At 40.4% G+C, this 26,724-nt stretch overlaps 1 protein-coding gene across 2 annotated transcripts in view; it reads right to left on the bottom strand.

Moving 5' to 3' along the window:
• ABCG1 (ATP-binding cassette, sub-family G (WHITE), member 1) overlaps nucleotides 1–26,212 on the bottom strand; it is a 44,134-nt gene extending 17,922 nt beyond the window's left edge. For both annotated transcript variants that reach the window (XM_010024860.1, XM_010024861.1), the window contains exon 1: nucleotides 25,962–26,212. In XM_010024860.1, the coding sequence (XP_010023162.1) occupies nucleotides 25,962–26,181 (220 nt within the window). In that variant the 5' untranslated portion in view covers nucleotides 26,182–26,212. The remainder of the gene's footprint in view (nucleotides 1–25,961) is intronic.
• Between the last annotated feature and the right edge of the window lie 512 nt (nucleotides 26,213–26,724).

The following is a 26,724-nucleotide window of genomic DNA, read 5'->3' as shown; positions in this document are numbered from 1 at the left end:
GAACCGCCATCTCATTTTTTTTGCATTTCAATCAAAAACACTGCCAAAGTCCAGGGAAATCTCCATCACAAAACCCGAATAAGAGAAAGTGGAATCAAGAGGTTGCATCCACATCTTTCCCCCTGAGGCAGGAATAGGGATTCATCTTATTATGGAAAAATGGTCCTAGTAAATCCATGACTTTGCTGCTGCCCCTGAGATTGACCATACCCACACCTCTATGGCTGAAGACCTTTCCCTGAATTACCTACTGCACAACAACACAAGAAAGGGAAAAAACAGGCTAACCCAGCCATATATCATATTAAAGGGAAAGTTAGTGACTTCTTACGGATGAGGGAAAGCTTGCAGAAGTCCATTCAGACATGGAAAACATCCTCATATCTGGCAGACATTTCATTTGTAGACTCTTTAGATTTAGATCAGAAAACTGAATAGCTGAGGAATGCTGGCAGAAACTCTACAGAGACACACAAGACCAGAAACACACACACAGAGGTAACAGCCCAAGGCCAGATTTATACTACAAATATTTGTAGATGTAATAAAACTGGCTAGGAAATGTATTTCTCTATAATTTTTACTTCAGCAAAAAGTATTTTCCATACACCTAGATCTAAATATGCCAACAAAAAATACTCTTGTCTGATTCTTCTTAATCTATTATTCACTTTTATGCATCTCAGCCCCTGCTCTTACTCCTGAGAAAAAGCCACTGTCATAGCAAAACATCTACATGTTTACTGGTAGAAACTATGCCAATCTGCTCTGTCTAATAAAGTTTTAATCCTGTGGGGCAGGGGTAAACAGGGAGTGGCAGCACAGAGATTTATGTGAAGTTCCTGGAGAAAGCTACCCCGTATCACTGTCCCATGGAGTCTCTCTTGGTCTCCTCATGCTTTATTTCCCGTTTCTCCCCTGCACTGAGTAACAACCTTCCTAAACCCCACAAGCAAGTAAGTAAAAAGTATGCATTTATGGTAGCCCAGTAGGCTGACACTGCAGAGCACTGAGGGCAGTCACAGTAAATATCTTGCATTATTGTGCTGCTATGGAGCGCACCGTCATGACCACATAGTCTATCTGCACCTCTAAAGATAGGTTCCTCTTCTTTGCACATAACGTAATAGTGCATGTAAATTCGTTCCTGATGATCTATAGTTCCATTCTGCAGCTGAGCAGTCAGACAGCCATCCAGTCTGTGCATGTAAACATGACAGCTGTACACATGCTGGGAGATTCGCAGAGTGACTAGTAGCCATTGCAAGGTCATGGCCCAGTTCGTGGGTCTGGGCTATTCAGAGCAGTTTTCTTTTATACAGTTTAAGAAGCAGCAATAGAAGATGATGTTGCTACTGAAGCAGGCAGTGTCCTTCTGCCCTTTCTCCCCCGGACACATTCCCATCACTTTCCCTGAGATGGCTTTCAAGTGCACCTGCACAACCAGTGGGGACAGCAAGCCCATCCACCTGGAAACCATTCCGGGAAATTAAGAATCAAGAGGGCTTCTTTCCACCTGCATATGCTGCAGGACTGTCACTGCCAGGACAAGACGGCACAGTTCGCAAGGAGGGTAGGGAGGTGGGACAGCCTCTTTAGCAGCAGCATCTTGTGCCACCCAGGAATCCATCTCTTGAGACACATTTTCTATTCTGAAATGCAAATAAGACTTACAGTTAAATGAAATTACCCCTTATGCACTATTCATGCTGGGCCATTCAAACCATTTAATTCCAAACTGGATTGCTTGTTCACTTTGTTTTAGTATAAACCAAAAATTAAATCACTTCCCATTGGTAAGATTAATATACTTGAGGCTTTTCACCTAAATCAAAGTTAGTTCGAAGCCAAAGTGTTTCCATAAATTGGCATATCTCATGGAGATGTTTTCCATATATTTCTAATTCTGCTATTAACTGTACCTCTATAAAAGCTATGGGGCAAAGTCATACTAGAAATAATAAACATGTTTCAGGTAACTGTCTACCAAATAAAACCTATATGTAATCTCATAGGTCATTGGTTCATGGCTTCCACCATAATTTGTGTATCACAAGTAAATAAACCTTTTTATGAATAATTTTTCGACTTTAGCTTTAGAATCCACATATCCATGTATTTCTATTCATATGTGTCTCAGGGCTGTAGACATCCTAAAACAGCATTTTCCTTCGTCTAAGCCCTGAGCCCTGCTTTAGAGCAATTAAGGGAATTTACAATTGTAACGCATTCTTGTAGCTTGTCTCAGAGAAATGACCTTCATTATGTAAACGTCTATAAACCAGCAGGCCAGGCACCGGAACACCAGGACAGAGAGGGCAGAAAAGCTAAGTGAGTGCTTGAAGCAACTAAATCGAGTGTCTTTGCCTCTTTAGTCCTTTCCAACTCAGAAATGAGGAATCCATTCCTCTCGACCTAAAAGTATGTCTCTCCAGCTTTTTGAAAAAGAAAGGGGAAAAAAAAAATCCCCCTGGGCAGCACAGCTCTTTCTTTGTGGTTGACTAAACTGCATTTCCTAATATAGCCCAAAACCAGGCCTTCTTAAACGTACTGCTCTTGATCCACAGCCCATTTCCCACTTAGTGATTCGGGTGGATTATTTGTAACTCAGATGTAGAGCTTAGCCCATGCTCACAGTGAGCCTTGTAGCATTCCATCTATCAAATTTTATACATTTAAAAGTTTGATGCTTAACCTAATTCATTGTTTAGGACCCATAAATCCATAAATTACCAATAGAGAGAAATAGGCACACCTAATAGGTTATTAATTGTACCTATTTTGTATTCCTCTTCTGGGAAGGCATAAATAACCCTCTGGAAACGCATCTTTCTCTTAACTATAGTGGCAGTTCAGGAAAATTAGCTTGACTAGACACCAAACCTCTTGATGCTGTGATAAATCTCATCCTTTGCCAACAAAATCATGGCTGAATTCAGGATTGGTCATGAATAAAATGGATATCAAGACCTATTCTGAGTTGTTCAGATGTCGATTTGATCAGGGCCCCTCATTTGCTTTCATGATTGCAGTAATTAAGCACACAAATCACACTCAAAATCTTCAAGTTGGATTGGCACATGTTCAGGCACTTCCTATGAACATATCAAGAGCATCTTGCCCATGTTCAGGATGTCCAAATGTATCAGATGTGTTTTACTTTATCATTAGTATTTAGCACTTACTCTGCACTCTGATAACTGGAGACAGTTCAAAATTCTACAGATTTCTGCTTCAAGATATCTACTAGCTCAAGAACATAGCACTGTATTGATAGCACTTGGTTCAAACTTTACCAGAACATCTCAAAGCCTGAGAAATCCAAATGTGCTGTGGAAGATTACATGTTAATCAAAAGCTAAATGTTTGAGAACAAACTTCAAAGCAGTTTTTTGATTTTGTTTGTGTGCATGCCTAAGATTTGACTTCTACCAGCACACTTCCTTTGTGCTAAACATATCAACTAACTTGCCTTCTGTGGCAAGTCAGTAAAACATACAGCAAATTGGAGCCTAAAAAGAGATCATAAATCCCAAACCAAGATTTATGACATGAAATCCTTAGTTGCTGTAGGCCACGTTGTATAATAAAAGAGAATGCACTGATGAGAAGATGGCAATCCAGATGGGGAACTGAGTTCTAGCAGAGGAAGAATCTTAAAAGAAATTGTAGGTTATAAAGAATCTGAAAAATCACTTTAATGTCATCGTTCTTTCAGATCCCTGGACTAGATGTTGAACTTAGTCAAGATATTGTCTCTGACAGTCCACATTGTGCAGTCAAAAAAAATCGCTCACTAAGTAAAGATTTCACTCTCTTGAAACTTTGAAGTAAGAGTTGTGAGTTGGGTGCACCATGCTCCTTCTCTATTATGCAGGCTGCTCATGCATTATTTTAGTATCTTAATACTGCTTTTCTTCAGAATAACTGATTAGATATGACAGTGTTGGGCTGCAAGCTCTGCAATCCCCTAATTTCGAGTTTGAAGGTTTAATAGACTTGCCTTGTCTGGCTGTTTCACATCTCCTGGCCAGGCAATGTTTCTCTTTAAACAAGATGTGTTTTATGTACAGAGAACCACCAAGAAACAGGAGACTGAAGTACCTGCAGGTGGACACAGAATTTACAGAATTTCTTGTAAAAAGAAACATGCATTTCTCCAGCAGTACACAGGAGCAGAACAAGAGTCAGTGGCATTCTGAGTACTCCTCCTTGCTCCTGCAACTATCGACTGATTATACCTCACCACCACACTGTGAGATGAACGGGTTTTGTGCCAGCCCCCTTTAGGTCTACACTCTTTATGGCTATAAGCAGGCAGAGCTGAAATACGTAAGTAACCCTTCACACCACTAACACGCCCAGGTAACTACTAGACATCCTTCTTGTTGAAGAAATACCACATATGGGCTAGCACCAGTCCCACTGGAACAGCTGCTCTGAGCCTTTCCTTGTATTCACCTTTTCTGTACAGCTCCCTTTACCCAATCCTACAGCAAGGTTACAGCCTCTACTGAGTTTTACAAGACGATTATCATTCTATATGGGTCCTGCCTACCAATATTAATCAGATACATGCACAGAAAGATTCAGTTCTTATCAGTTTCTCTGTTAAATGTTTCTGCCTGAGAGAGTCAAAGCTGTTCATCTTCCATACGCATGCCCATGAGCCATATGCCTGCAACTGAGGATAGAGAACGACAATTAAGTGGGTCAATGAACGAAAGTAACCTTCAAACATGAATGCAAATAAATCTGTACTTGCAGCAAGACCTCATGGCTTCAGAAGCAGTATTTACACGTTGAAGCATTTGGAGATTTGGGGCATAGCTTCTACTTTGCCTGCACAGAAAATAGCTACCCTAATTGATCTTCAACCCTTAGGAAACATGAAAGGGAAAAAAAATCCCATGTATGAATGACGCAGAGCTTTGTCCTTCTTCTGAATCTAGTGGAAATATCTTTTCAAAGCAATATCCATAGCCTAATCCTTGTTTGATAATTGCTTTTTACTGCTTTTTTTTTTTTTTTAATTGCCTTTGTTTCTGTTGAAAGGTCTTTCCTGACTAAAGAAGAGCCAACACAATCCAAAAAGAAAGGCTGACACATTCCCTTGAATGACAAACTGAAGTCACGAGCTTGATACATACACACTGAGAGATGAAAGCTGTTTACGTATGCCAGTCAGGCAGAAAGCAATTTCTTGTAATTGCAGTACCTTTATACCTCAAAGTACAAATAGTATTATTCACAGTCTTATAAACAAATAAAACCAGAACCCTTCCCAACATCCCTTCCCTTTTGAAAAAATCTTCAAGTAGGAGATACTCCAAAATAGCGCAGCAGCTTTTATCAATTGGACTGCCCCATCTGCCTCCATTTCAAAGGGCAGATCCAGCTGGGTCATTCTACAGCAAGGGAAGCAGAAACCCTTCCTTACTTAGAGAAGACTACTTTGGGTCTCATATGGTGATGTCCAGAGTTACCACATGTCTGCCTGCTGCTCTCTCACTTCCTCCTCCCAGCTTCTCCCCATCCACATGCACACAGAGCATGAAAGCAGGAAGGAAAAAAAGCTGAAGTAAAACTTTGGCTCTCTCCTATCTACCTGTGTAAGGGCTAGAAAGGAAGGCCCTGGGGCTTTCTAGAGTTACAGCTGGGAAGTGCTGAGCACCTCAGCCATCTGACCTTCTAAACAAGCTCTGTGCATCCTTCTCCTGCCTCTTCCCATCCTCTTAAACCAATTCTGCACTGTAAATTTCTGCACTTCCACCTCCTCATATTCCCATTGCTCCCATCCCATTCTTTCCCACCAGCAGGCTGAGGAACACTTGGAGCCAGTGTCCTGGGACCCTTTGAAACACACTCAGAGGCAAATATCAGAAGTGTTATAAAAAATTTTAAACCTGTGCATTGAATCTTTAATTCCATTATACACACCCAGGATCAGACACACAAATAGATACTTTAGCAACTGACCTCCAAAACTGGAAGAGCTCAGTGAATGAGAACCAGAGTCACATCCAGAAGAACTTCTGAGGCTGAAGAAGCTCCTATGGCAGCAGGACATCCCTGTGGCCAGCCAAACAGACTTTATCTTCAGAAATAGCCATACTGATTCTGTCCACTTATCCTCAACACTCTCAAGAATTTAATGAAATAGAAACACAGGATGATATGTTTACTTTATTCTAGCACTAATCTAGTAACAGAGATAACCTATGTTACTGAATGTAAAAATAAAGGAAAACCTGATGTGTGTGCGGAAATAAACCCTTGATTACCTCTAGTTCTCGCATCTTACTTGGAACAACTGTGTTTTTATCTCTCATCTTGAATATTTACACTAATGAAGTTGCCCAAATTAAAATACTTTTCGTTGTCAGCAAACTAAATATAAAATCCTCTAAACATCACTGAAGTAATTATCATCTTCTGTAGCATGTCAGTGCTGAATATGTTACAAACAAAACCCACTGCACAGGGCATTGCTGCTTCTGGAATGAAAATGAGTTAGAATGAGTGCCTTTCAGCAGTCTGATTTCTGCTTTTTACTCGATTCAGAACTGGAGAAGTTGGCAGCCTTGCAGGGATGTACATCTATGGAACTACCATAAACTACTTAATTTCTACCTGTTTTAAAAAGCTCCAACTTTTTATATTATGGATTAGCTGAAGTTTATAGAGTAGCATGAACAAAGCTTGACTCTTGCTCCAAACCACATATGCTAAGCAATTAAATGTTTTGTCAATAATATGTCCCATGTAAAGGTGAGAGTTCTCAACAGGATAACTACACAAACTAGAAATAATCATGCAACAGATGCACTTAGATTGCAGTATAAGTATCATCAAATTGATAATTCATTTCACATACTAAAAAAACTTAAATGTACACATTAAAATTATTTGACGTTTTAAAAAAAGGCTAATGAATTTTAATTCCAATTTCAGGACATGCTAAATAAGGCATCAGAATCATCCAGCTTTTTGGAAATCCTGTCTTTTCCACTTTATCTATTTAAAAAAAAAAATTAGTAAAGCAAGTTGGGAAGCAATAACTCATTTCACAAAAGCATGATTTCCACCCCAAGTTTCCACTTTGTTCTTATTCTAAGGCAGAGAGAAAACTCAATTTTGAGGTTTTGTGGCAGAGTTTTTGTTTGCTGTGTTTTTTACAAACCAGCAACATGTCATTCAAGGACCAATGGCACACACCGAGATGAGGGTGAACCAAGTCTAAACCCCTGAGTCAGATCAAGAACTACAACTTGCACCTCTTAAATTTTCAAGTACCCTCATCATCAGCTTGATTACATTTTCTCTCTTCCTAACTAGAAAGTCCTCAACCTAACGAATCTCCATGAAAATATAGTCAGAAAAATAGAGTGAAGAAATAATGTTTCTACTCTGATGCACTACTATTTTCTAATAACATGAGGATATCAAGAATTTCCAGAGGGATTTTCATTATAGGTTCATGAGGAGACCCTCTCTGTTAATAGTCTTTTCACTTACACTTTATCTCTGCATTGGTTTATCTCCCAGTAACACCTGTAACTTCTTTTGACACTTTTTGTCCTTCTTTAGAATTAGGTTATTCAACTGTTCAATAAAAAGGAGAGGGGTAAGCTATGGGCTGACTTAAGCTGGATGTTGGAAATCCATCAAAAGAAATTAAGTATGTTAATGTCCTGAAGACTCATGTATCCAGTAAGAGACACTTACATGAAGAGTGTTGGTCTTCTCACATCCTTATCATTAGATGTCCCTGTAAACCATATTTCAAAATACGTCTGTTTTCCAAAGTCAAGATACCATGTTCCATTTTTTTGTGACCACCAACTAAACTGACAATGACATTAAAAAAAAAAAATGCTGGCTGAATACATTACCAGAAAAATTAAACTTAACTTGTCTTGAGGTTTCTTTATTCTCTTACCGTATGACTTCTCTATGACTATAAGTCATAGTCCTGTAAGTCATTAACACACCAGTACACACAGGAGAGAAAAAGGAAATGAGAGTCCAGCCTGTTTACATGTTTTTACTTGCAAATACTGCCACTTTAAATGAAATAATGAAGAACCACAGTTAGAACAATATCCATGTCTCCTCAAAACCCATGCTTTGATCCTAAAAACAACAGGCATTTCCCAGACTCAGTTTCTGTAAAACAACAAGGTACCACTAAAATCAACACAGCAGCCTAGGTTTATGATAGCTCAGTAGCTGACACAGGTGAAGGGATCAAAAGCAAGGATTCGTCACAATCTAGACACACAGTAATACTGCAAGATTCCAAGACTGGAAGACAGAAACCTACATAGGAATAGTGATATATCAAGAACTCAAATCTCAGGAGATGGAACTAGATAATCTTACAGTCCTTTCCAACTCTAACGATTCTATGATTCTGTGATTCTATGGGATTTATTTTAACCAGCTGCAAACATCTGCAATGTTAACATTTGCATGAGAGCTATTCTTGAGCCTGGGATGGAGTTCATTTTCTATTTTCTACTCTACTAGGATGGAGCTCCTTTTCTTCAAAGCCGCACGTATCATGCTGCGCTTTGGATTTGTGACTAGAACAGTACTGATAACACAACGCATTTTGGCTATTGCTGGGCAGTGCTTGCACAAAATCAAGGCTTTCTTTTTTTAGAGTAGGTTGACGTGCACAGGAAGCTAGAAGGGAACACAGCCAGGACAGCTAACCAAAGGGATATCCCATACCATATGACATTGTGCTCAGCAATAAAAGCGTGAGGAACAGGGAGAAAGGGGGGATGTCTGAGATTACAGTGACCCTTCCACATGCTTTTCACAAAGCGGCTAAACAGCTGCCTGCTAATGGGCCGTAGTGAATAAACTACTTATTTTGCTTGCTTGCATGCACAGCTTTGCTTCACTTATTAAACTGCCCTGACCCTGATCCATGAGTTTTCAGCTTTTGCTTTGCTGACTCTCTCCCCTGTTCTGGTGAGGGGTACTGAGAGAGTTGTGGCTGTGTTGGGTGCTCAGCTGCTGGCTGGGGCCACCCCACTACAGCTATTCCTCCTAGAAGATGTGGAGAGTTGCTTGTTCAAATAGTTTTGGATTAAATGAATAGTAACATACAGTCCATTGATCATCAGTGAAGTCTTTTGTCTATCCAGAAAGCATAGGTTGCTGTCTAATGTGGACACAGCCTCTTAGACACTATAAACCTACATGGACTCAGGTGAATGTGACTGTCAAGCCTGTTATGAGATGTCCAAGGAAAAATGTTGTCTACTATCTATTAGGTATAACGGTTTATGCAATCCATGTTTTTAAAAATAGCTGATATATCTAAGTATAACTTAAAATCTCACTTTGAGAGGAGCAGGTTCATTACACACAGTGATAAAGCAATTGTAGCATTCCATGCTACCGACAGTTCTACGGGCAGTGTAGTCAGTGCTATACAGCAGATGCACAAGTGCAATGTTTTCATGCATTTTTTCTAAATGTGTATGACAAACCAAGGGAAAGTAATGACAGCTGTACCCTGTGCACAAATGGAAGAATAAGCACAGCTCTAATAGTCAGCTGTTAGTTTTCAGTTCAGTGCTGGCTATATGCTTTCAATGATCGTGTACAAGGGGTGAATGTACCACTGGTGTCTTTTTTGTCTTTCTACCAACAGGTGAGAATACATTATGCTGACAGGGGCTGCAACAATCTGGGTAATGGTACAAGTACAGAACATTGCTCTGCCATTAAATCACAACATTTTCAGTATAATACCATTTTCTTAATTTTCCATATGTATGTGTTAAAACTGTCACCACTTCCAATGAAGACCTAAGTGAAACTTAGATCTAACTGCTTTTAAGCTCTACTAGCACCCAACAGATGAGTTTCTACTTCTGTATTCATAATATTTGTAAGACTTTTTGTGTATCTTACAGTTGATATTACTGTTACACAGTAGCCTCCACATGCCCTAGTCAGAATCATGGTCCCATGACATCAAATATTAAGATCAAGATCTTGGAGCAAGGACAGAATCTGATCTACTCTATTCTTCTCTCCCACATTCTCCATTTATTTGTTGACAATAAATTGTCCCAGCACAATGGAAGAGTTTGCTACCATATGTTTCCCTACAGGAACCCAAAGCACTGCTTTAAGACCCTTATATGTCAGTAAAGCCAAGGTCACATCATTGGGATTAGTTTCACATAAATTCAAAATGTAATCAAGCCCACAGTTTGTCTTTGCCCACAAAAATCCCACCATCTGTTATGTTAGAAGAATGCTTGGGGAAACTGCGCAAGACGTTCTTCTAGAGGGATGTCTGCAGAACCTAAACCAGAAAGTAATTTCGGAACTCATGCACAACTAAAATCAGAAAATCGGGCATGAGTCCCAATGCATATAAACTCCAAGAATGGAACCTATGAATTGTGTAGCAACAGCCCCAGCTGCAGCATGTCCATATATTTAAACTACCTTGGCCATTTTCTGCAGTAAGGCAGAGCAACTAAGTGTTGGGTGACAAAGAGTCATTGTTCAGGTAAAGAACCTTTTCTGACAACTGGGAAGAATTCTCCGCTCCCTCCCAATCCCCCTCCATCCAGCTTATTACAGCCCAAATTCCTTGATAAAGGCTACCTGTGCTGGTAATAAAATAGCATGGGTGATTCAAAACCAGAAGATTCTCTCCTCAGGGTCTGATCCACTGAATTCTGGCAGAGCTGTTCTGTCTCTGCCCCAGCAGCCCAGGGACAGCCAAGACAAGAGATCCTCACAGGGATCGTCCAAGAGCCAGTGGTTCAGGATGCAGGAGTCTCTTTACAGACAATGCGCATAAGGAAAACATGCAACTGCCTTTGGGGAGGTTTACATCTGTCACTTTTTCCATTTTCCAAAGCCACAAAGAAAATGGTGTAGGTGGACGGCTGAAGATTGCTCTTCTTTAAGGCTTCCTCCTGAAATGGGTGCCTACGCTCTAATACTGACTAAGCCGCAGGGCTTTGCTTCTGATCTAATTAGATAATGATACTGCAGTACAAAAGGAGAGGTTAATCTTGACTATATCTTCAATCTCCTTTCCTTGTGAACAGTTGTAAACACTCTGGAAGCATTTGGAGCAACTTCTTCCTATGTGTTTTAGTGTCAAAATGGCTACAAGTGTGGATAATTAGGGGAGCTGGAGAAAGGGAGACAAGAGACAATCTTTTCAAACACACTGAGCAATTCACACAAATCCTGAGGTGTATTAGTGACAGTGTGGCTAGCAAAAGAGATGATTACAACAATGCCAGCTCTTGCCATCCTGTTCCATTCCCCTCATCCCTGTGAAGAAGACATCACAGAGTACTTCCTGCTCACACCACTGAGATATGTCAGGTGTCAGGGGCACACAGAGTGGATCCTCTCAAGGCTGACCACAACCAGACAATATCCTCACCAGCCTTTTCTCTTCCCCATGTCAGAAGTGCTCAGGGAAGGCAAATGCATCCACAAGGGAACATGGACACCCACCATGCGCACATTGCTATTTCTGGGAAATGACCTCTATTTGCAAATCTTGGGTGCTGTTATTTGCCCTCCCCAGTGCTCTCAAGGAACATTTGTAGCCCTCAAGAAACTGACGAACATCTCTACCATATTCCTGTTCTTTGCACCACTGTCTCAGTGGCTTTTGCAAACCAAAGCACATGTTCCCAATAGTTTGCATAAAACCTTTGTATTTTCTTTCTGCACCCCAAGATAGGCACTCCTTCGAGTTTTCTGTCAATAGCAAACCACTATTCAAAGAGAAGTAGCACACATCTAACTGTCATGTAAGCATACTCTCCTTTACACCCAGCAGGAAAGTGAGTTGCAATAATGCTTAGCTATTAAAGAAGGAAATTCAGACGATGTCGGCAGTTATAAACAGGCAAAATTGCCCAAACACGTATGAATTGGACCCACTGCTGATACACACAAGAGCTCCAACCCATTCTTTCATACAACTGCTAAAGAAAACAAGAACAAAGCACAAGCAATCTGATTACAAGAGAAATGACTGAGAGCAGAAAATTACTCAACTTATGTAATGCAGTAAGTCCCTGTTGAAAAGCACCAGCAAAATGCTGTCTTTATGCCATTCTTTACACTGCTGGCATTCAGGTGGATAAAACAGCTTCCATTTTACAGTAATTTTTCCTGCTATTTTAGCTTGTTATGCTATTAATCCAGTAGCACAGACTTGAACCACTTCTAAACAACTGATATTCTCTTGCTTTTCATTTAAAAAACACCAGGTTGTTACTGCTTTACTGCTTTTCTTTAATTGTATCATTGTGTCACTACAAAGCAGGATGAATAGGCACCTCTATAAACTTATCTTCAAAATATCTGTTATGGTGATACACAGTTTTTGTACATAAATAAATATACCTGGGTGTCTGACCATATGTGCATATACACACATACACATATATGAAAACAGAGATAGTACGTATATATACACCCACATGCTTATATTTACACATATCTATATAAATATATTAGATGCATCTATACATTATATTGAACGTATTTTTATATATGTAAAGACAATGCATATATAGTATACTCACAGATTACTAAACCCAAAATTTACAGGTTTTGGTAAGAATTAATACATTACTCTGCACTCTAAAAGGGGGGCTTCCGATGCTTTGAGACATGCCTATATTGGATGTTGTCAGCTGACACATTTCCATCCCCATATAAATGTGCCTTGCACTCTGTCATTTGTAATGCTGAGTATCTGGACAGGAGTTGCAATCCAAGTCAGGACAAGTTTTCTTAAGTTAAAACTGTGGGTGATGGGAGGGAGCAGGAAAAAGATGTCCTTTGCTTTATTACCCTGGTAGTCAAAAGTCTAGTTTGGCCCAAACAGCATACTGGTTGACATTCAACACTAACATTCACATGAATTACATCAACTTCTGCATTATTTAGAACGCAGTTTTAGCAGTAAACCATACTAGTAAGTGAAGAAGTGACTTTTAGGTATTACTCTTCCTTCAGCAAGTTTTATTCATTTTGGTTAATTTATATCAGGGATTAATTTGGTTCAATCATAAGACGACACTCCTGGCAGACTGCCATTACCTGTTCCTTGAGTAAACTCTACCCATTATGCCATCGTGGTGACTTCAAGGTTCAATTGGCCCTGTACTTTTAAAATGGTATAGTACGAACATCTGAGACGAGTTGTAGGTTGGCTTCAAAGTTAAGTTTTCTTTTTTGCACAATGTGTGTCACTTTTTGCCCCAACAAACCGCTTGGGGAGTTTATTTTTGCTACCCGTCAGTAAGAATCAAATGCTGGGGTTTAAAATGCCTCAGCCATGCCCTGTATGGGAAGGCCTGCTTAATTTTTATTTATTTGTGTGGTTTTTTTCAGTGTGTACATTGTGTATTTAGAGTATATGGGATTCAGGAGACTGATGCCAATACTTCTGTTGGAGACTAAAGAGTTAGTATGTTAAGTGTTATTAATATTCTGATGTTTCATCTTTCTTTTGGTGTCCCTAGGTGTCATACTATTGCTGGATGAGACACAATCATTCTCAATGAACACCTAGTCTTACAGTAATCCCAGGATTCATGGACTTGTGGCTACTTCAGGTAATGTATTTCTCCTTAAGGTTTACATCACCTTTTCCCAGACAAGAAATCAAGTAGTCAACCTTCTTCAGGAACATGTGTCAACCTCCTCTGACTCTTCTGATATAGCAGCTTGCACACATGGTCTTAACAGCCTCTAGGACAGCAGAACCTGATTAATAAATCACAAGTGGCAGCAACTTGATTCCCTGTTTGCAGTTACTCACAACTTCCTGAAACTTTCACAAGTAATAATGTGCTGGTGTGAGTTCCACTTCAATGATGATTTATATCACAGGGAAACTTTCCATGGGCTTAAACAAGTGACTGGCCAGCCAGACGATTTCATTTACTTTTAAATAGAAAGCTTAGAAAAATCAGATCAGCCAAGAAGGTCTAAAAATGGTCTTTGCTCAGTTAAGAAATACAAGGCCAGTCACACAGCATAGAGACTCAGTCGAGGCTCAGAGCAGCAACCCTACTAACATACCCAGTGTTCACAGACTCCTGAATCAGCCAGTCTGAAGATGCTCAAAGGAAAAGGACAGGATCGCTGTTCCAGGAGGAAAGGCCACCAAGATGCACCAATAGGGAAACTCTCTTCTTGAAATCCTGTGCAAAGGGGCCAATGACCTGGCTGGGGAATAGACTTACGATGTTATGCAGGGGAAACAGAAATTTGGGATGGTGTAAAACCAGCCATCGGCTAGCTCTGGGAATTAGGGAGAGTGAGAAATACTTATGACAGGATGGCCTGAAAAAACAGATGGAAAAGGAGATGAAAGGGGCCAGATGCATGTGAACAGGCTCTACTGTGAGCCTATGTGCATGAATGCTAGCAAGTATCATGATGGTTTCGCCAGTGAGTAGCAGAAGTTTGTGTGTCAGCTACTGGAGTGAGAGATTGCAAACCTGAGGGCTTGCAGGTCCAGGTACCAACAAATGGAGAAGACCAGAGGCTCAGCCAGTGACTGGATTGACAGAGTGTCTAAAACTGTCCAGAGACCTGCCTTGTGTGTGTGTGCAACCCACAAGCAGCCAGCGGAGAGGAATGGCAGCGAGCCAATGGTGGCAGTCAGGTTTGTACAAGTGCTGTCTTGTCTGTGTTTAGGTGGGTGCTCTAAAGGTATTTCTTGTCCTTGTGCTAGTCTATACGGCTGTCTGAGTGCACTGCATGTATGGACATGTGCGTGTGCCTATTGGGAATATGTGCCCTGCCTTGTTACCAGCTGGACCTGTAAATACAGAACAAGGCTGCCACACAGTAATTGGGCTGGGGCTGGAGGAATCCCCTCAAGTCCCAAAGCCCCACCAGATTTGGCTACTGCCAACAGTCTTGTCTTTCAGTCACCACAAGTAGAAGCTCTGCAAACTTCTTGTTGCAAAGAACTCGCAGTTCTGATTACAAAACAGATCTGACCCAACTGGTTTTCAGAAAGGTCTCTGATCCAGCATATGCACGCTTAATATTTACTGTTAATTTGCTCCTCTGGGGCAAACTCTCCTTTAAGTAATTCTCCAAGACTCGGGGTCAAACCTAAAACCAAAGAGAGTAACTTTTCATGGCCAGATGTGCACACATGCACCCCTCCACTTTTTAACTTGCCTTTCTGATTCTGACATTTCACTGGTGGCAAAATATGACCTTCACCTTTCTGAGTGGAGAAGGAAAAGGAACTCCATCCCAGACAGCCACCCACATGATTCATCTTTATAAGCCTCAAACAGTTATCGTAGACAGCTGGGCCTCAATATTCATATTCAATAAACTGGCTGAAGTTCATGGTTTTTTGACCCAGAAAAAAACCCTGACTTTCCTCTAATAGCAACTATTTACCTTCAATCCCCTACCTGTTAAATGTGTAATCATTTACCAATTTTAGCCCAGCCATGCTGGTGCTATTACAGTGTTTCATTTCTGAACCATCTGAGGTAGTAACTGAATCTTGACTGAAAAAATTACACTAGCCATGTGCTGTTGGTGCAACCTCATCCACATGACTGCTTCCACAAGCAGAGAACAGATGCAATAGGGCAGAATTTATTGCCTAAAAAGAGTATTGAAAACTTCAGATTTTTGTTCTTCAAATTTTACATTAACTAGGTGCATCACTTCATCTGAAATTCCTTTCTCTTGCCTGCAAGAGACAGAGCACAGGTCTTGTTCTTAGTTACCCAAGAACCTGACCACTGCATGTTCCACCTTCTCCTCTCTCCTGTAGCAGATGTACTGCAATTATAAACAACATTTGTTATTATTCTAAACATGCAAAGCAGGAAGAAGTATGATTCTTATACAAAAGATGTAGGCTGTAGATACTAGATGAGAGGCAGATGGTAAATTATCTTGTAAAGCCAAGGTCTCTGCCGCTATTTTTCGTTGGAACAGATACATAACAAAAAACGAACAAACAGAGAAGTTAACTCAGTTTGACTACTATATTATTCCACATACTTCTTCCTGATAAGAATTTGGATGGCTTCATGTGTACCCCCTTTGAAAAGAATTAAGTCTTCGGAGTGCATCTGTTTCTCCCCCTGAAATCAGCGAAGTCTAAATGAACTGTAAATGAGAATACAAGCCCAACAGCAACAAGAAAGTCCAATTGAGAAGTGCAGTTCCCCCAGCATGGCTCAAGACATTCTGCAGCATGTGTTTCCAGACACATGATTTCCTAGACAGAACCGTTTTGTCCTCATTCCAGAGATAATTACACAGCGAAAGTCCTCCTGTATTTTATACTACCACCTGCATTCTGTATCAGATATTCATTCTAAAATCTTCTTTTCTTATAGACGAAGTATCCAAAGGCCAAATTAAACTCAAACGTCTATACTAAAGCACATAATTCGCAAGAGAGCATTTTCTAATATCTGAATCATCACTGATGGGATATTTCAATAGGCCTCCTGATAATTATTTCAGGAATAGATTAAACATATATAAGAACATCTACTTGTAGGAAGCTATTGAGAATTAAATACTTACTGAAAACAATCAAAATCTCTTGGCCTTCTATGACCCTTCACCATCATACTTAACATGTTTCGGGGATGAACAAGTTAAATAATCGTTTTAAAAGGGAAGTAATTCTTCCATACATATTTTATTATATATTCTTCTCATGTATTTGAAAGTTCATGAAAAAGCAACTACGTTTGAACGGATTTGGGGACCCTCAGTCTTTCCATTTCCTAATTAACACAGGCTTTGAGATCAAGAAGATGCCTGCTGCACCTCGTTCTTGTGCTTGATGAGGACGACTCTGCCAGTCCTAGGCACTAAAACTGTGCTTGAAAATTACCTTCATACTAGATAACTAAATTTTCCACATGGTACAGTCTAACTATGTTTGGCTGTCCTCTGTACCAATAGTAGTAAACAAAAATTGCTAGCTTCTAGGTTCAAAGCCAGTACAGTGGTCAGGCAATGGGAACACCTAACACCTCAGCCTGCTACTGTTCCAATGCTTTTCATAGAGGAAAAGGACAGATCTTGTACAGAAGTCTCTGGTATTAGACTTCTTAATATAAATTGCATGTGATGCCTTTTGGAAGTAATACCTAAAAAAGAGAGGAACATTTCACCCTCTTACATGAATGTCATGTTTCAACAAGGTCTGCTATTAAAGTTCTTAAATAAATTAATCTGACAAGAAGGTAGATGGCCAGTTCTCAAATAAATGACAAAGCAGATAAATCAACAGGAAACAAAAGATAGGACTCAGTGGTCAATCAATAAAGAAAGCTTACCCCTGAGTCTCAGGGAATCTTTATTTGGCTATGCTCTATCCACCTTATTCCTGAATGGTTTGAAAAAGGAGGTAAATAGCAAGGTAACAGCATGAACAGTAAAAGCTCACTTAGGTTCAGAGAGCAAATTAATGGGTTTACAATAGAAAAATCCATCAAGAGCTACTAAACACAAAAATACTACACCTAGTTCAGGAAACCTCAGAGTTGCAAGCTGCAAGAACTGAAGGACACCCTACTACACACTTGCTTGCACTGGAACTCTTCCCCAAGCATTCAGCTCTACCTGCTGTCAAAGAAGGGACGTCAGGCCAGGTGGACCTTCTCTAACTTCATACAATGGCAAGCCGACCTAAACTTCCAGCTTATTTTTGTCAAAACCTCAGTCCTATGTTAGCCATTTATCCTTATATACTTCAAAAGTGTGTAAGTTGCAGAGGTTCTGGGGATAAGGCAAGGCCTTTTTGTCTATTTTATTTAGGCTTTGCCTCAGGGACATTCATCTTGAGACTGAACACCCACCCTTCAGTTTGCAATGCTTTAATTATAAATCCAAATCAGTTCATTCCCATGTGCTAAACTACCATGTAAATTTTGCTGGAATTCTCCTTGTGTGTTGTTTCAATTAAGCCTTGAGATGGTAATTTTAATAGTAAGACCAAACCCTGTTTTCTAATAGAGGACAAGCATACCCATCAGTTTAATGAGTAGAGCTGTGAATTATAGTGCAGTTGAGTACTCTTTGGGAGGGTCTGCCACATTTTGAGTAGTATTATCTTCCCTGAACTCTAACTTCCCAAAGCCAGACAGTTTACCCACAAGAACAATGCTGCAGGGAAGTGTGAAGCAATTAATTTTTTTAGAAAATACACAGCTGAACTCAGACATTAAATCCCCTGGGAACAAAAGACCTGCCTTAGTAAGCGGGTAAGTTTAGGCACCCAGGCTTCCAGAAGGTGCTTTCCAAAATGGCATGTAAATGCAAAAGTAAAAATGGACTGTAACAACAGTTTTACTCTTGAGCTAGCTTCTGTTCATGGTTGTTTTTGTAATTTGTCTTTCCTTTTACTGATCAACCATCTGATGGTTGAAGCCTTCAACTGCAGAAAGACTCTTGCCTCAGGTTCCTTCAGACTTCACCATCTTCAGACCGTGGACTGAATGCTCCTTTGAAATACAAAAAAGTACACCCATACAATGGTACATGCTGTCTCTAGATGCTCAACACCTCAAGCAAGACATGACTGTGTATGGGCAGAGGACAGCAAAGCATGTCATCAAATCCCACTCAGTGTACAGGAAGTTGTAGTGGAGGGCTGTCAAGGTGAGTTACAGCCATCCCACATGCCTACTGTGAGATGGAAACGGCAGAGACCACAGCTCAAACTCTTGACAAGTCATCATCACCACTGCCATCACCATTTCCCTGGCATATAAATTCTGAAATGTTTTGATTGGTACAGCTCTAAAACTTCCTTCCTCAGCCAAAAGTTTTCACAATGGCAACCAGTATTAAAACATAAGCGAGAATGAAAAACAGGTCATTGTATTGTTTAGTTTTAATAAACTAAAAAGCAAAAGGAAGAAGAATATGTTCTACTCACACAAAGTCTCAGTGACCCAAATTCATGGAATCAAACTCAGACACATTTCTAAAAAAAGCTCCAGGTACAAAAAAAAAAAACCACCATAAAACAAACCCACAACAATAACAATGGATTCTGCACAGAGGAAAATAAGCAATGCTGAAGTAAGGTCATACTCAGCTGGGAAACAGCAGAAGGATCAGAGAAAGGGACTGGCCAAGACTTGTCCCCAGTAACCTCTATTTTACACAACCCATGAAAGAAGTCACTAGAAAGAGTTATGTATCACTTAATAAAACACTGTGAACAATTCCGGTAGCAGTGACTACTCAGTATATTTTTACCATCTTGAGAAACCTTAAGTGTTAAAAGAAAAACTGCATGGATTTTAACAAGGTTGAAACATGCATTTAGAAATCTTCTTGCTGAAAATCATGTTAGTGAAATTAATGAAAGCGAAACATTTTAAGTCACCGAAAACAAATCCGAAAACAAATCCACAAAATTACTTTTTATTAGTACTGCAGTTCATTTCAACCAGCTCAACTTGTTTATTCTTTCTAACATATGGATCTTAATTTGCATACATCCTGCTCTCCAAGATGAAAACACACTCTCAGACAAAGCAGTCAAACAATACAACCCATCTGTCAGAGAAAAGGCAAAAAAAACCCACCCCAGCCCAAACCCTCTCTCGGGAAGTGGGTTTTGCTCTTTACTGTTCTGCATCTTTTCCTCCCATCTTAGCAACAGCGCGTGGATCAGCCAACCAGGGCCCAGGCAGCACGTTGAGAGCATCACCGCCGGGTTACTGCAGTGCATTGCCCGCCAGTAACCGCGCCGGGAGAGACCCAGACCGTGCATGCGGCACCTCTACCGCAGTGCACCTGCTGGGCATAAGGACAGGCTTTTTCCGACTCCTCCAGCACGGATTAGCAAATAATTTAGGGCAAATCCTCCCATCCCGGCCCCCCACCCCCTTCCCTTTTTCATTTGGGTCTTCGGGTATCTCGGAGGGGGGAGGGGTGGAATCTTTTAAATGAAGTCACAGAAAGGATGCAGTAAAAAAAGCCTAAGTAAAAAGAAATAGCTCTGTCCAAGTGCGCGTACCAGAACTAATTTGTAACAGAGCACCGAAGCAAATCAGCAAAACCCAGCCTGTTTAAATCTCTGCTGAGGATTTGACAGGAGGTTAAGTTTCCATCTTCTGCAGGAATCAGTATTAACATAATATACAGACCTCCTAGCTGAAATGTAGGCATCTAGCTGTTCTGATGACACTATCCTGGACTCTGACCGCGACTTTTTGCATTTCATGAATATCATGAAATGCCAAAGGCTCCGTGTTTCACCATCGGACATAACAGAGCCATCCAGAGGCATGGTCCTTCCTTCCTCTCCTGCTGTTTAACGTGCTGAATCTCAAAGCTATGAAGCAACAACCTTGACAGAGAAGACAGCACCTCTCTGGCTGATGGTTTCCACATGGTCTGAGCCATTAGAACAAACCCAAATTAACAGAAATATCACATTTTCTGCTGAGCATGCATTTCTGCATTGCTACTAAACCACGCAAAAAAAAAAAAAACCCAGCTGCATTTTGTCCGTCTGGAGCCCATTCCCTCAGAGGTTACTACAGACCAAATCCTAACAGAACTTACACTCTCTGAGTGCAGCACAAATGAGTCATTACGGTACTAAAAATAACAATGGAGAAATTTCCAACTAAAATGTTACCTAATTAACCATGAATACTGAAAAGTATGAGGGGAAAAAAAAAAGTAATCCCTGAGTTGTGGAGTTTTGAAAGCCAATTTATTACTACTTTCTTCCTGGATGCACTCAAGTTAAGTATTTCCTTTTCCATGCTACATTATAGCAAAACCACCTAGAAACAATAGAACAAACATCCTCTGGTGGGTATATAAAACGTATCTATCTTTTCAAAGTAAAGCTAAATGAGTTTGACCAAGAGAGAAGGCTCCAAAAAACCTGTCATGCTCTATTCATATTTGGGACTATCCCCAATTCTATCCCCAAAGCACTCATTCTATTCAGACTACTCTATGGTGCTTCTAACAAAAATGGCAGAAACCTAAGGCACTGACTTTTCCTCAAAATCCTCTTGCAAACAGTTTTCAGGCAGTCCTGGTATGAAAACTTATGTACCTATATATGTTTCTGTGGTTTGCATTTCAAACTGCAGCTTAAACAAACAATTCAGAAGCCCAGGTAATATCCACTTTCAGATCCCTTTCTCAAACCCTTAGATAAATGGCTTTGTGACAAGGCAGTGAAACTTTGGCCACATTTTGTTCTGAAGCTCTGCAGATCTTGTTTTTCCACACTTAAGCAGCCCACACTGGGTCTAACACAGGACTCTCTCTTCCCCTCCAAGCCAGCGGGCTCCCACATACTAAAAGAAAGAAGGTATTTTCAGAGTAAGCAGCTCTATGTGTGCTGAAGTTTTGTTTTTCTGGCTTTACCAGTTTGTCTTGATCTTGATCTTGATCAGTGTCTCTACTCCAGGAGTCCTGCAGCTTTCTTAAGCAAATCTTGAACCTTGCTGACCCACAGGAGAACCCTGGGACATGCCTGAAGATAGGCTGGATTCAGAGACTGAGACACTTTTCCAGTTCTAGAAGACCCTTAACCTCCCAGGATCTCTGGATCAAGTCACTTATCAATCTCTTTCCTTCAAAACTGAACAAACAGTTGATTCCACTAGCTGACTGATTCCATTAAAGCTCTCTGGGGAAAAGTCATCTGAGACCTTGTGAAACTTTTACTTCTGTAACCTTTTCTAAATCTCCACATTGGTTTTTTTTTGCTGAATGAAATGGGTCTTATACAGCTGCTCTGATCAAGGACTCACTTGCCAGATTCCTTCCCTGTTAATACCACTGACTTCAAGAGGAATTACATCATGAGTGAATCAGGTCCAGAGTCATACCAATCTTTGCTATAAACCTGATAAAACCTCATTAAAATGAATAGAGCAGCGTTTATCATATAAATCTGAGAATGAAAATGCTCTTCCTTATTTTTGAAGAGAAAATGAGATTTAATAGATAAATTTGGCATTTTAAGGCTGAGGCACAAATCAATAAAATTCTAATTTGAAGTCTACTATGGCTTATTTAGCTTCTTTGTTGTTGATAAGCAATGCATATTCACATTTCTTTGTGCTTTTAATAAAAAGTAAATGACGTTGCATACCACGAGTGTCACTGTCTGACCAACAAAACTAAGTACAGAACACAATGGCAGGATTACTAATTATTCCTCCTTTTGTTAATTTACAGCCTAACCTTAATATTACTTTGCAATACCACTTTTACTGAAGGGAGTACATTTCTTTGTTGCTTTCTAGTTGAATTCCTCCTCAATGTGCTGGCACAAATTGTCTTTGCAAGGAAATTATACATCTCCTTTTGTGATCCAACACTCATAAAAGGTTTTAACTAATTTATTACAGTCACGGAGGATGATATAGAAATAGCAGAACTTTTTTCCAACCTCCACTTCAGAATAGAAACACCATTCATTTAAAAGGCACATTTTCGTAACAGCATCCCTTATTACTTATTGCCACAACCAGCACCCAGGAACTATGCGAACTGAGAGACACTTCCCTTTTTATTTTCAGCTTGTGCATACAAGTTTATTGCTTTTCAAAAATCAGTTGTATTTCCTACACTGGACTTTGTACATTCAGGATTATGTTTTCTGCTATTCTTATAAAAACCCTGATTTTAAATATTTCATGTCACAGCAATAAGAGATCCTTTCAGCACAGGGAATCCACAAGGAGTGTAGAGCTAGAACAACCACCAGTGTTTGAAGGCACAATATTGCCCTTCTGTTGAGCAGAAACAGATTAAAACCCACTGCAAAGTCAGTTTCCCATTGGAGGAGAAATGAGTAAGAGACATTAGAAACAGTTTTACATGTGAGGCAGTCATCTACAAGCCCATCCCAAATTACACACAAACAATTCTACTTGCAGAACAACTAAAACAATTTAAGGAATCTAGTAGTTTGGTCATTACCTTCATTTGAGACCATTCAGGAAACTTGGTTTTGTATTTCTCTGACGGAAATCCTTTTCTATTAAAACCAACAGTTTTAACAGAAAATAGTTTTTTAGTGTCAGTCCCTGGAGGGAACATGGCTGGGAGGAAAGTTTGTTTCTGGAAGGTATCTACGATCTGACTAGTATATTGAATTCCCTGAAACATAGATAGAAGACACCTCTGGAGGTCACCTAGTCCTGCCTTCTACTCAAAGCAAGATGACCACCAACACCAGATCTGGTCAGCTGTGGCTCTGCCCAGCCAAATCTTCTACACTCCTCTCACCTGGGGAAAGCACACCATCTCTGGGTGACCTTTGTCAGTGCTCTACCAACCTTGGGGTGAAGAGGTATCTCCTAAGGACTGCTTTAAGCCACCCAAACTTCAATATGTTTGAACTGGCTCTTGTTATGTATCATCTGGCGCTACTGACAGGAGTTCAGCTCCACTGAGCTGCCCTCTAGTCAGTGGTACACCAGAATGAGATCATCCCCCAGCTTCCCCCTCACTAGACCAAACAAACCCAGCTTCCTCAGCCTCTGTTCGTAGGCTTCCTGACCGATTTTTAACCCCTCTGACAGACCCATTCCAGCTTCCCAACACCTCTGTTGTTTTGAAGGGCCCAAAGCTGAACATGTTATTTGCACTGTGCTCCCGCTGATGTTGAGGATAACAACTTGCCACATCCTCCAAACGTGGCACATGATGTGGTTTCTCTTGCTTGCAGTGAGAATACACTTTGGCTCACAGTCAGCTTGGCATCAGCTGTACACCTCCCAAGTCTGTTCTAGATCCTTGGCTAGCAAAAGAGTGCCAAGACCTGCTGGTAGGCAGCATGCCTCACAGCCACTCACAGGCTGTCCTTAGCAGCCTGAGGAAAGACATATGGTACAAGACCAGGTAAGAAGAAAAGAATATGAACTCCTGCTCACAGATGTCCATAAAAGTTTAATCTCCTCTTTCAAATCTAAGCGTAGTGACACAGTCATAGTCATACCTCAATGGGTCTTTTTCAGCAGCAGGACATTTTGCCAGGATGTGCCATTTTGTTCAAGCCATGTCACTCAGGCATTTCAGCAAATGTGGACAGAGGTTTTTGGCACAGAACCCCTCAATCATTTCAGGCCAATGAGAAAGAGATCCAGTTAGAAAACTCAAGGTTTTAAATCTTACATGAGACACTTCAGCCTGGTTCCATTTAGTAGGGAAAAAAAATTCATCACTTGAGTTTGTTCTATAAGATAAAAAATAACCTTCAATGTACAAAAGTTGCTGCCAAATAAAGTTGTTCACCTATGGACAGGATGGCTACATACAATTTTAATCAGTAATTAAAATAAGGCAGATATGTGCACATACAGTTTTGATGCTGAAAAAAAGCCATTTTTTTCAAAGTCAGCACATCCTTCAACAAATGAGTAATTCTATGCACAGGCTGTCCACATATAGTAGCACTTCCATGGCCATAGCTCCAGTGTTTTTCATACCACACATTTTTAGACTATTCAAGGCTTGGTGTTGTGATAATTACACAATTTCCAGACAGCAGCAATGTACTTTGTGAAACAATTTCAAGTGGAACCTTTAAGCCAGTGGATTTATAGATTCACAGCAAGTGCAGGTATCAAGTATGGCTCAGGTAAGCAGCATACTGGCAGGGGCTTATCTCTTAAAAAGAACTAAAGCACACAACCATACCGATTTACATTACTAAGAGAGAATTCCTCAAGGAAAAGCAGTTACATCATTTAGTACACAAAATTCTCCTTAAGATTTCGGTATTTTCTCTTGGGCTTACTTCTTTGTGCTAGCAGGAATTTACTGCACAACGTAGTTTTCATTTTGGAGATAACTAGTCACACACACAAACCAAAAACTCTCTAGGAAACACATGGCTACACAAGGCAGGTGAAGGTATAAAAGGAATGCATACAAAGCAGATGAAAAAGGACAGAGCCACCTTACACCCACTTTTCAGAACTGGAATAGACCAAGAGCATATAAAGAGAGCTGAATATGCCTTCCATATTCCCATCAGTAAATTAGCACCAGAAGAACTGTCTCAGAGCCAGCTGTAAGTGCAACTGGATTGTGAAAGGAAAGTGGTAACACTTCCCTTCCTTGAGATGCATCCATTTAATGTCTTGTATTGTAGACTGTGAACTCTTTGCAGTGTATTATCAGCCAAGTAGCTAGCAAAAGAGCATCCTTGTCCTTGACTAAATTCTAGGATTCATTCCTAGCTATTACGGAGTATGCTAGGATTCATTCCTGGCAATAGTCAGTGCTTTCATCAGTTAAAAGAAATGGTAAGCTTAGAGAGACCCATCATAGAACACCGAGAGACAGGCATGGTCTGACATTCCTATAGCTCACAGCATTTATTTCCAAACACAGCACTTCAAAAGAGCAATTTTGACCCTGGTTTCAAATGCCTTCTGAAATTCTGTGATGCTGTCTGTTCTGAAATAGTATTGAAAAAATAACCATTTCACAAAACAGCCAATTGCAAAAGTAAAAAAAAGCATCCTCTTTCCCCCCACTCCCATCTTTAAACTACTGCATGCTCCACCCACCATCAACAATAAATTGTAGACATACAAGATCACAGGACAGGTACTTGGCAGCACAACAACTCTATAATTACTTCCAATACTTTAGAACTGGGAGGCAAAAATAAGCACTTGTATGAACTATAGCATCTACAGTTTCTTGGAGTGCAAGGGGCCACACGCCCCACTGCATCAGGCTCCAGGAAAGTTCCCCACTGTCACCTGGGAGCAGTGGGTGTATCAAGAAGCCAAGCAAAAAGCAACTCTGAAAATGTTTCCTCCACTTTCTCCACAACAGACTTCATTCCACCTAGGATGACCACCCACATGGGCAATAACATTTGCATGTTAGTCACAACATGAAGTTTTCCTCACCTTTCTTCCTCCACCATGGCCCTTCCTGGATAGAGTATGACAGTTCTTTAAACTCGATATTCACAGCTGGTCTGCGGGGTAGGTAGGAGAAACGATGAGCTTCTGTCAGAGTACTGTCCACTTTTTTTAAATGTCCATTCATCAGTCGAATGTCTTGGTTATCTGTGCCATTGGAGACCACTTCATCCACTGAAACACACACTGACTTTGGCTCGGCCATGGTACAAGTAGAATTGCTGCCGTTCTAGAGGGAAGAAGTTAGAGAATGGACAAAATTTACAGACTTTTGTTTAGAACATGCTTCCAAACCTTCTGCATAAGAAGAATTATTACTTAAATAACAGAAGAATCCAGCACAGTAATGCGTTGAAAGGTGAAAGGGGAAAAAAACCCAATCTTGTGTTTGTTCTGCCAGTGTCTTGACAGAAGAAGTCAAAGAGCTCTTGCATTCGGCAGCACACAAAGGCAGATCCTTTAGCACCAGCCACCCCTCAAAGGGTATACACACAGCACATTAGTATCATCAGAACAGAGTAGCTTTTGCACCAGATTAATACATCTATAATTTCAGTCCCCATTGTATTTGATCTCTCATGCACTCAAAAAAATTTTGTTTTAGTTACTGTGATTCCAGGGCTTGTACTGGGACAGAGCTGAACGGGGAAGGGAGCTGCCAAACAATTATTTGTGCAGACATTTCAAAAGACAACCACTTAAAAAGTCTAAGAGCTGTTATTCCTCTGGATTGGCATATAATTCCATA

Source organism: Nestor notabilis, unplaced genomic scaffold (genome assembly GCF_000696875.1).
Source record: "Nestor notabilis isolate BGI_N333 unplaced genomic scaffold, ASM69687v1 scaffold11592, whole genome shotgun sequence".
In the NCBI taxonomy this organism is placed as follows: domain Eukaryota; kingdom Metazoa; phylum Chordata; class Aves; order Psittaciformes; family Psittacidae; genus Nestor; species Nestor notabilis.
This window is presented reverse-complemented; position numbering and strand designations above follow the sequence as displayed.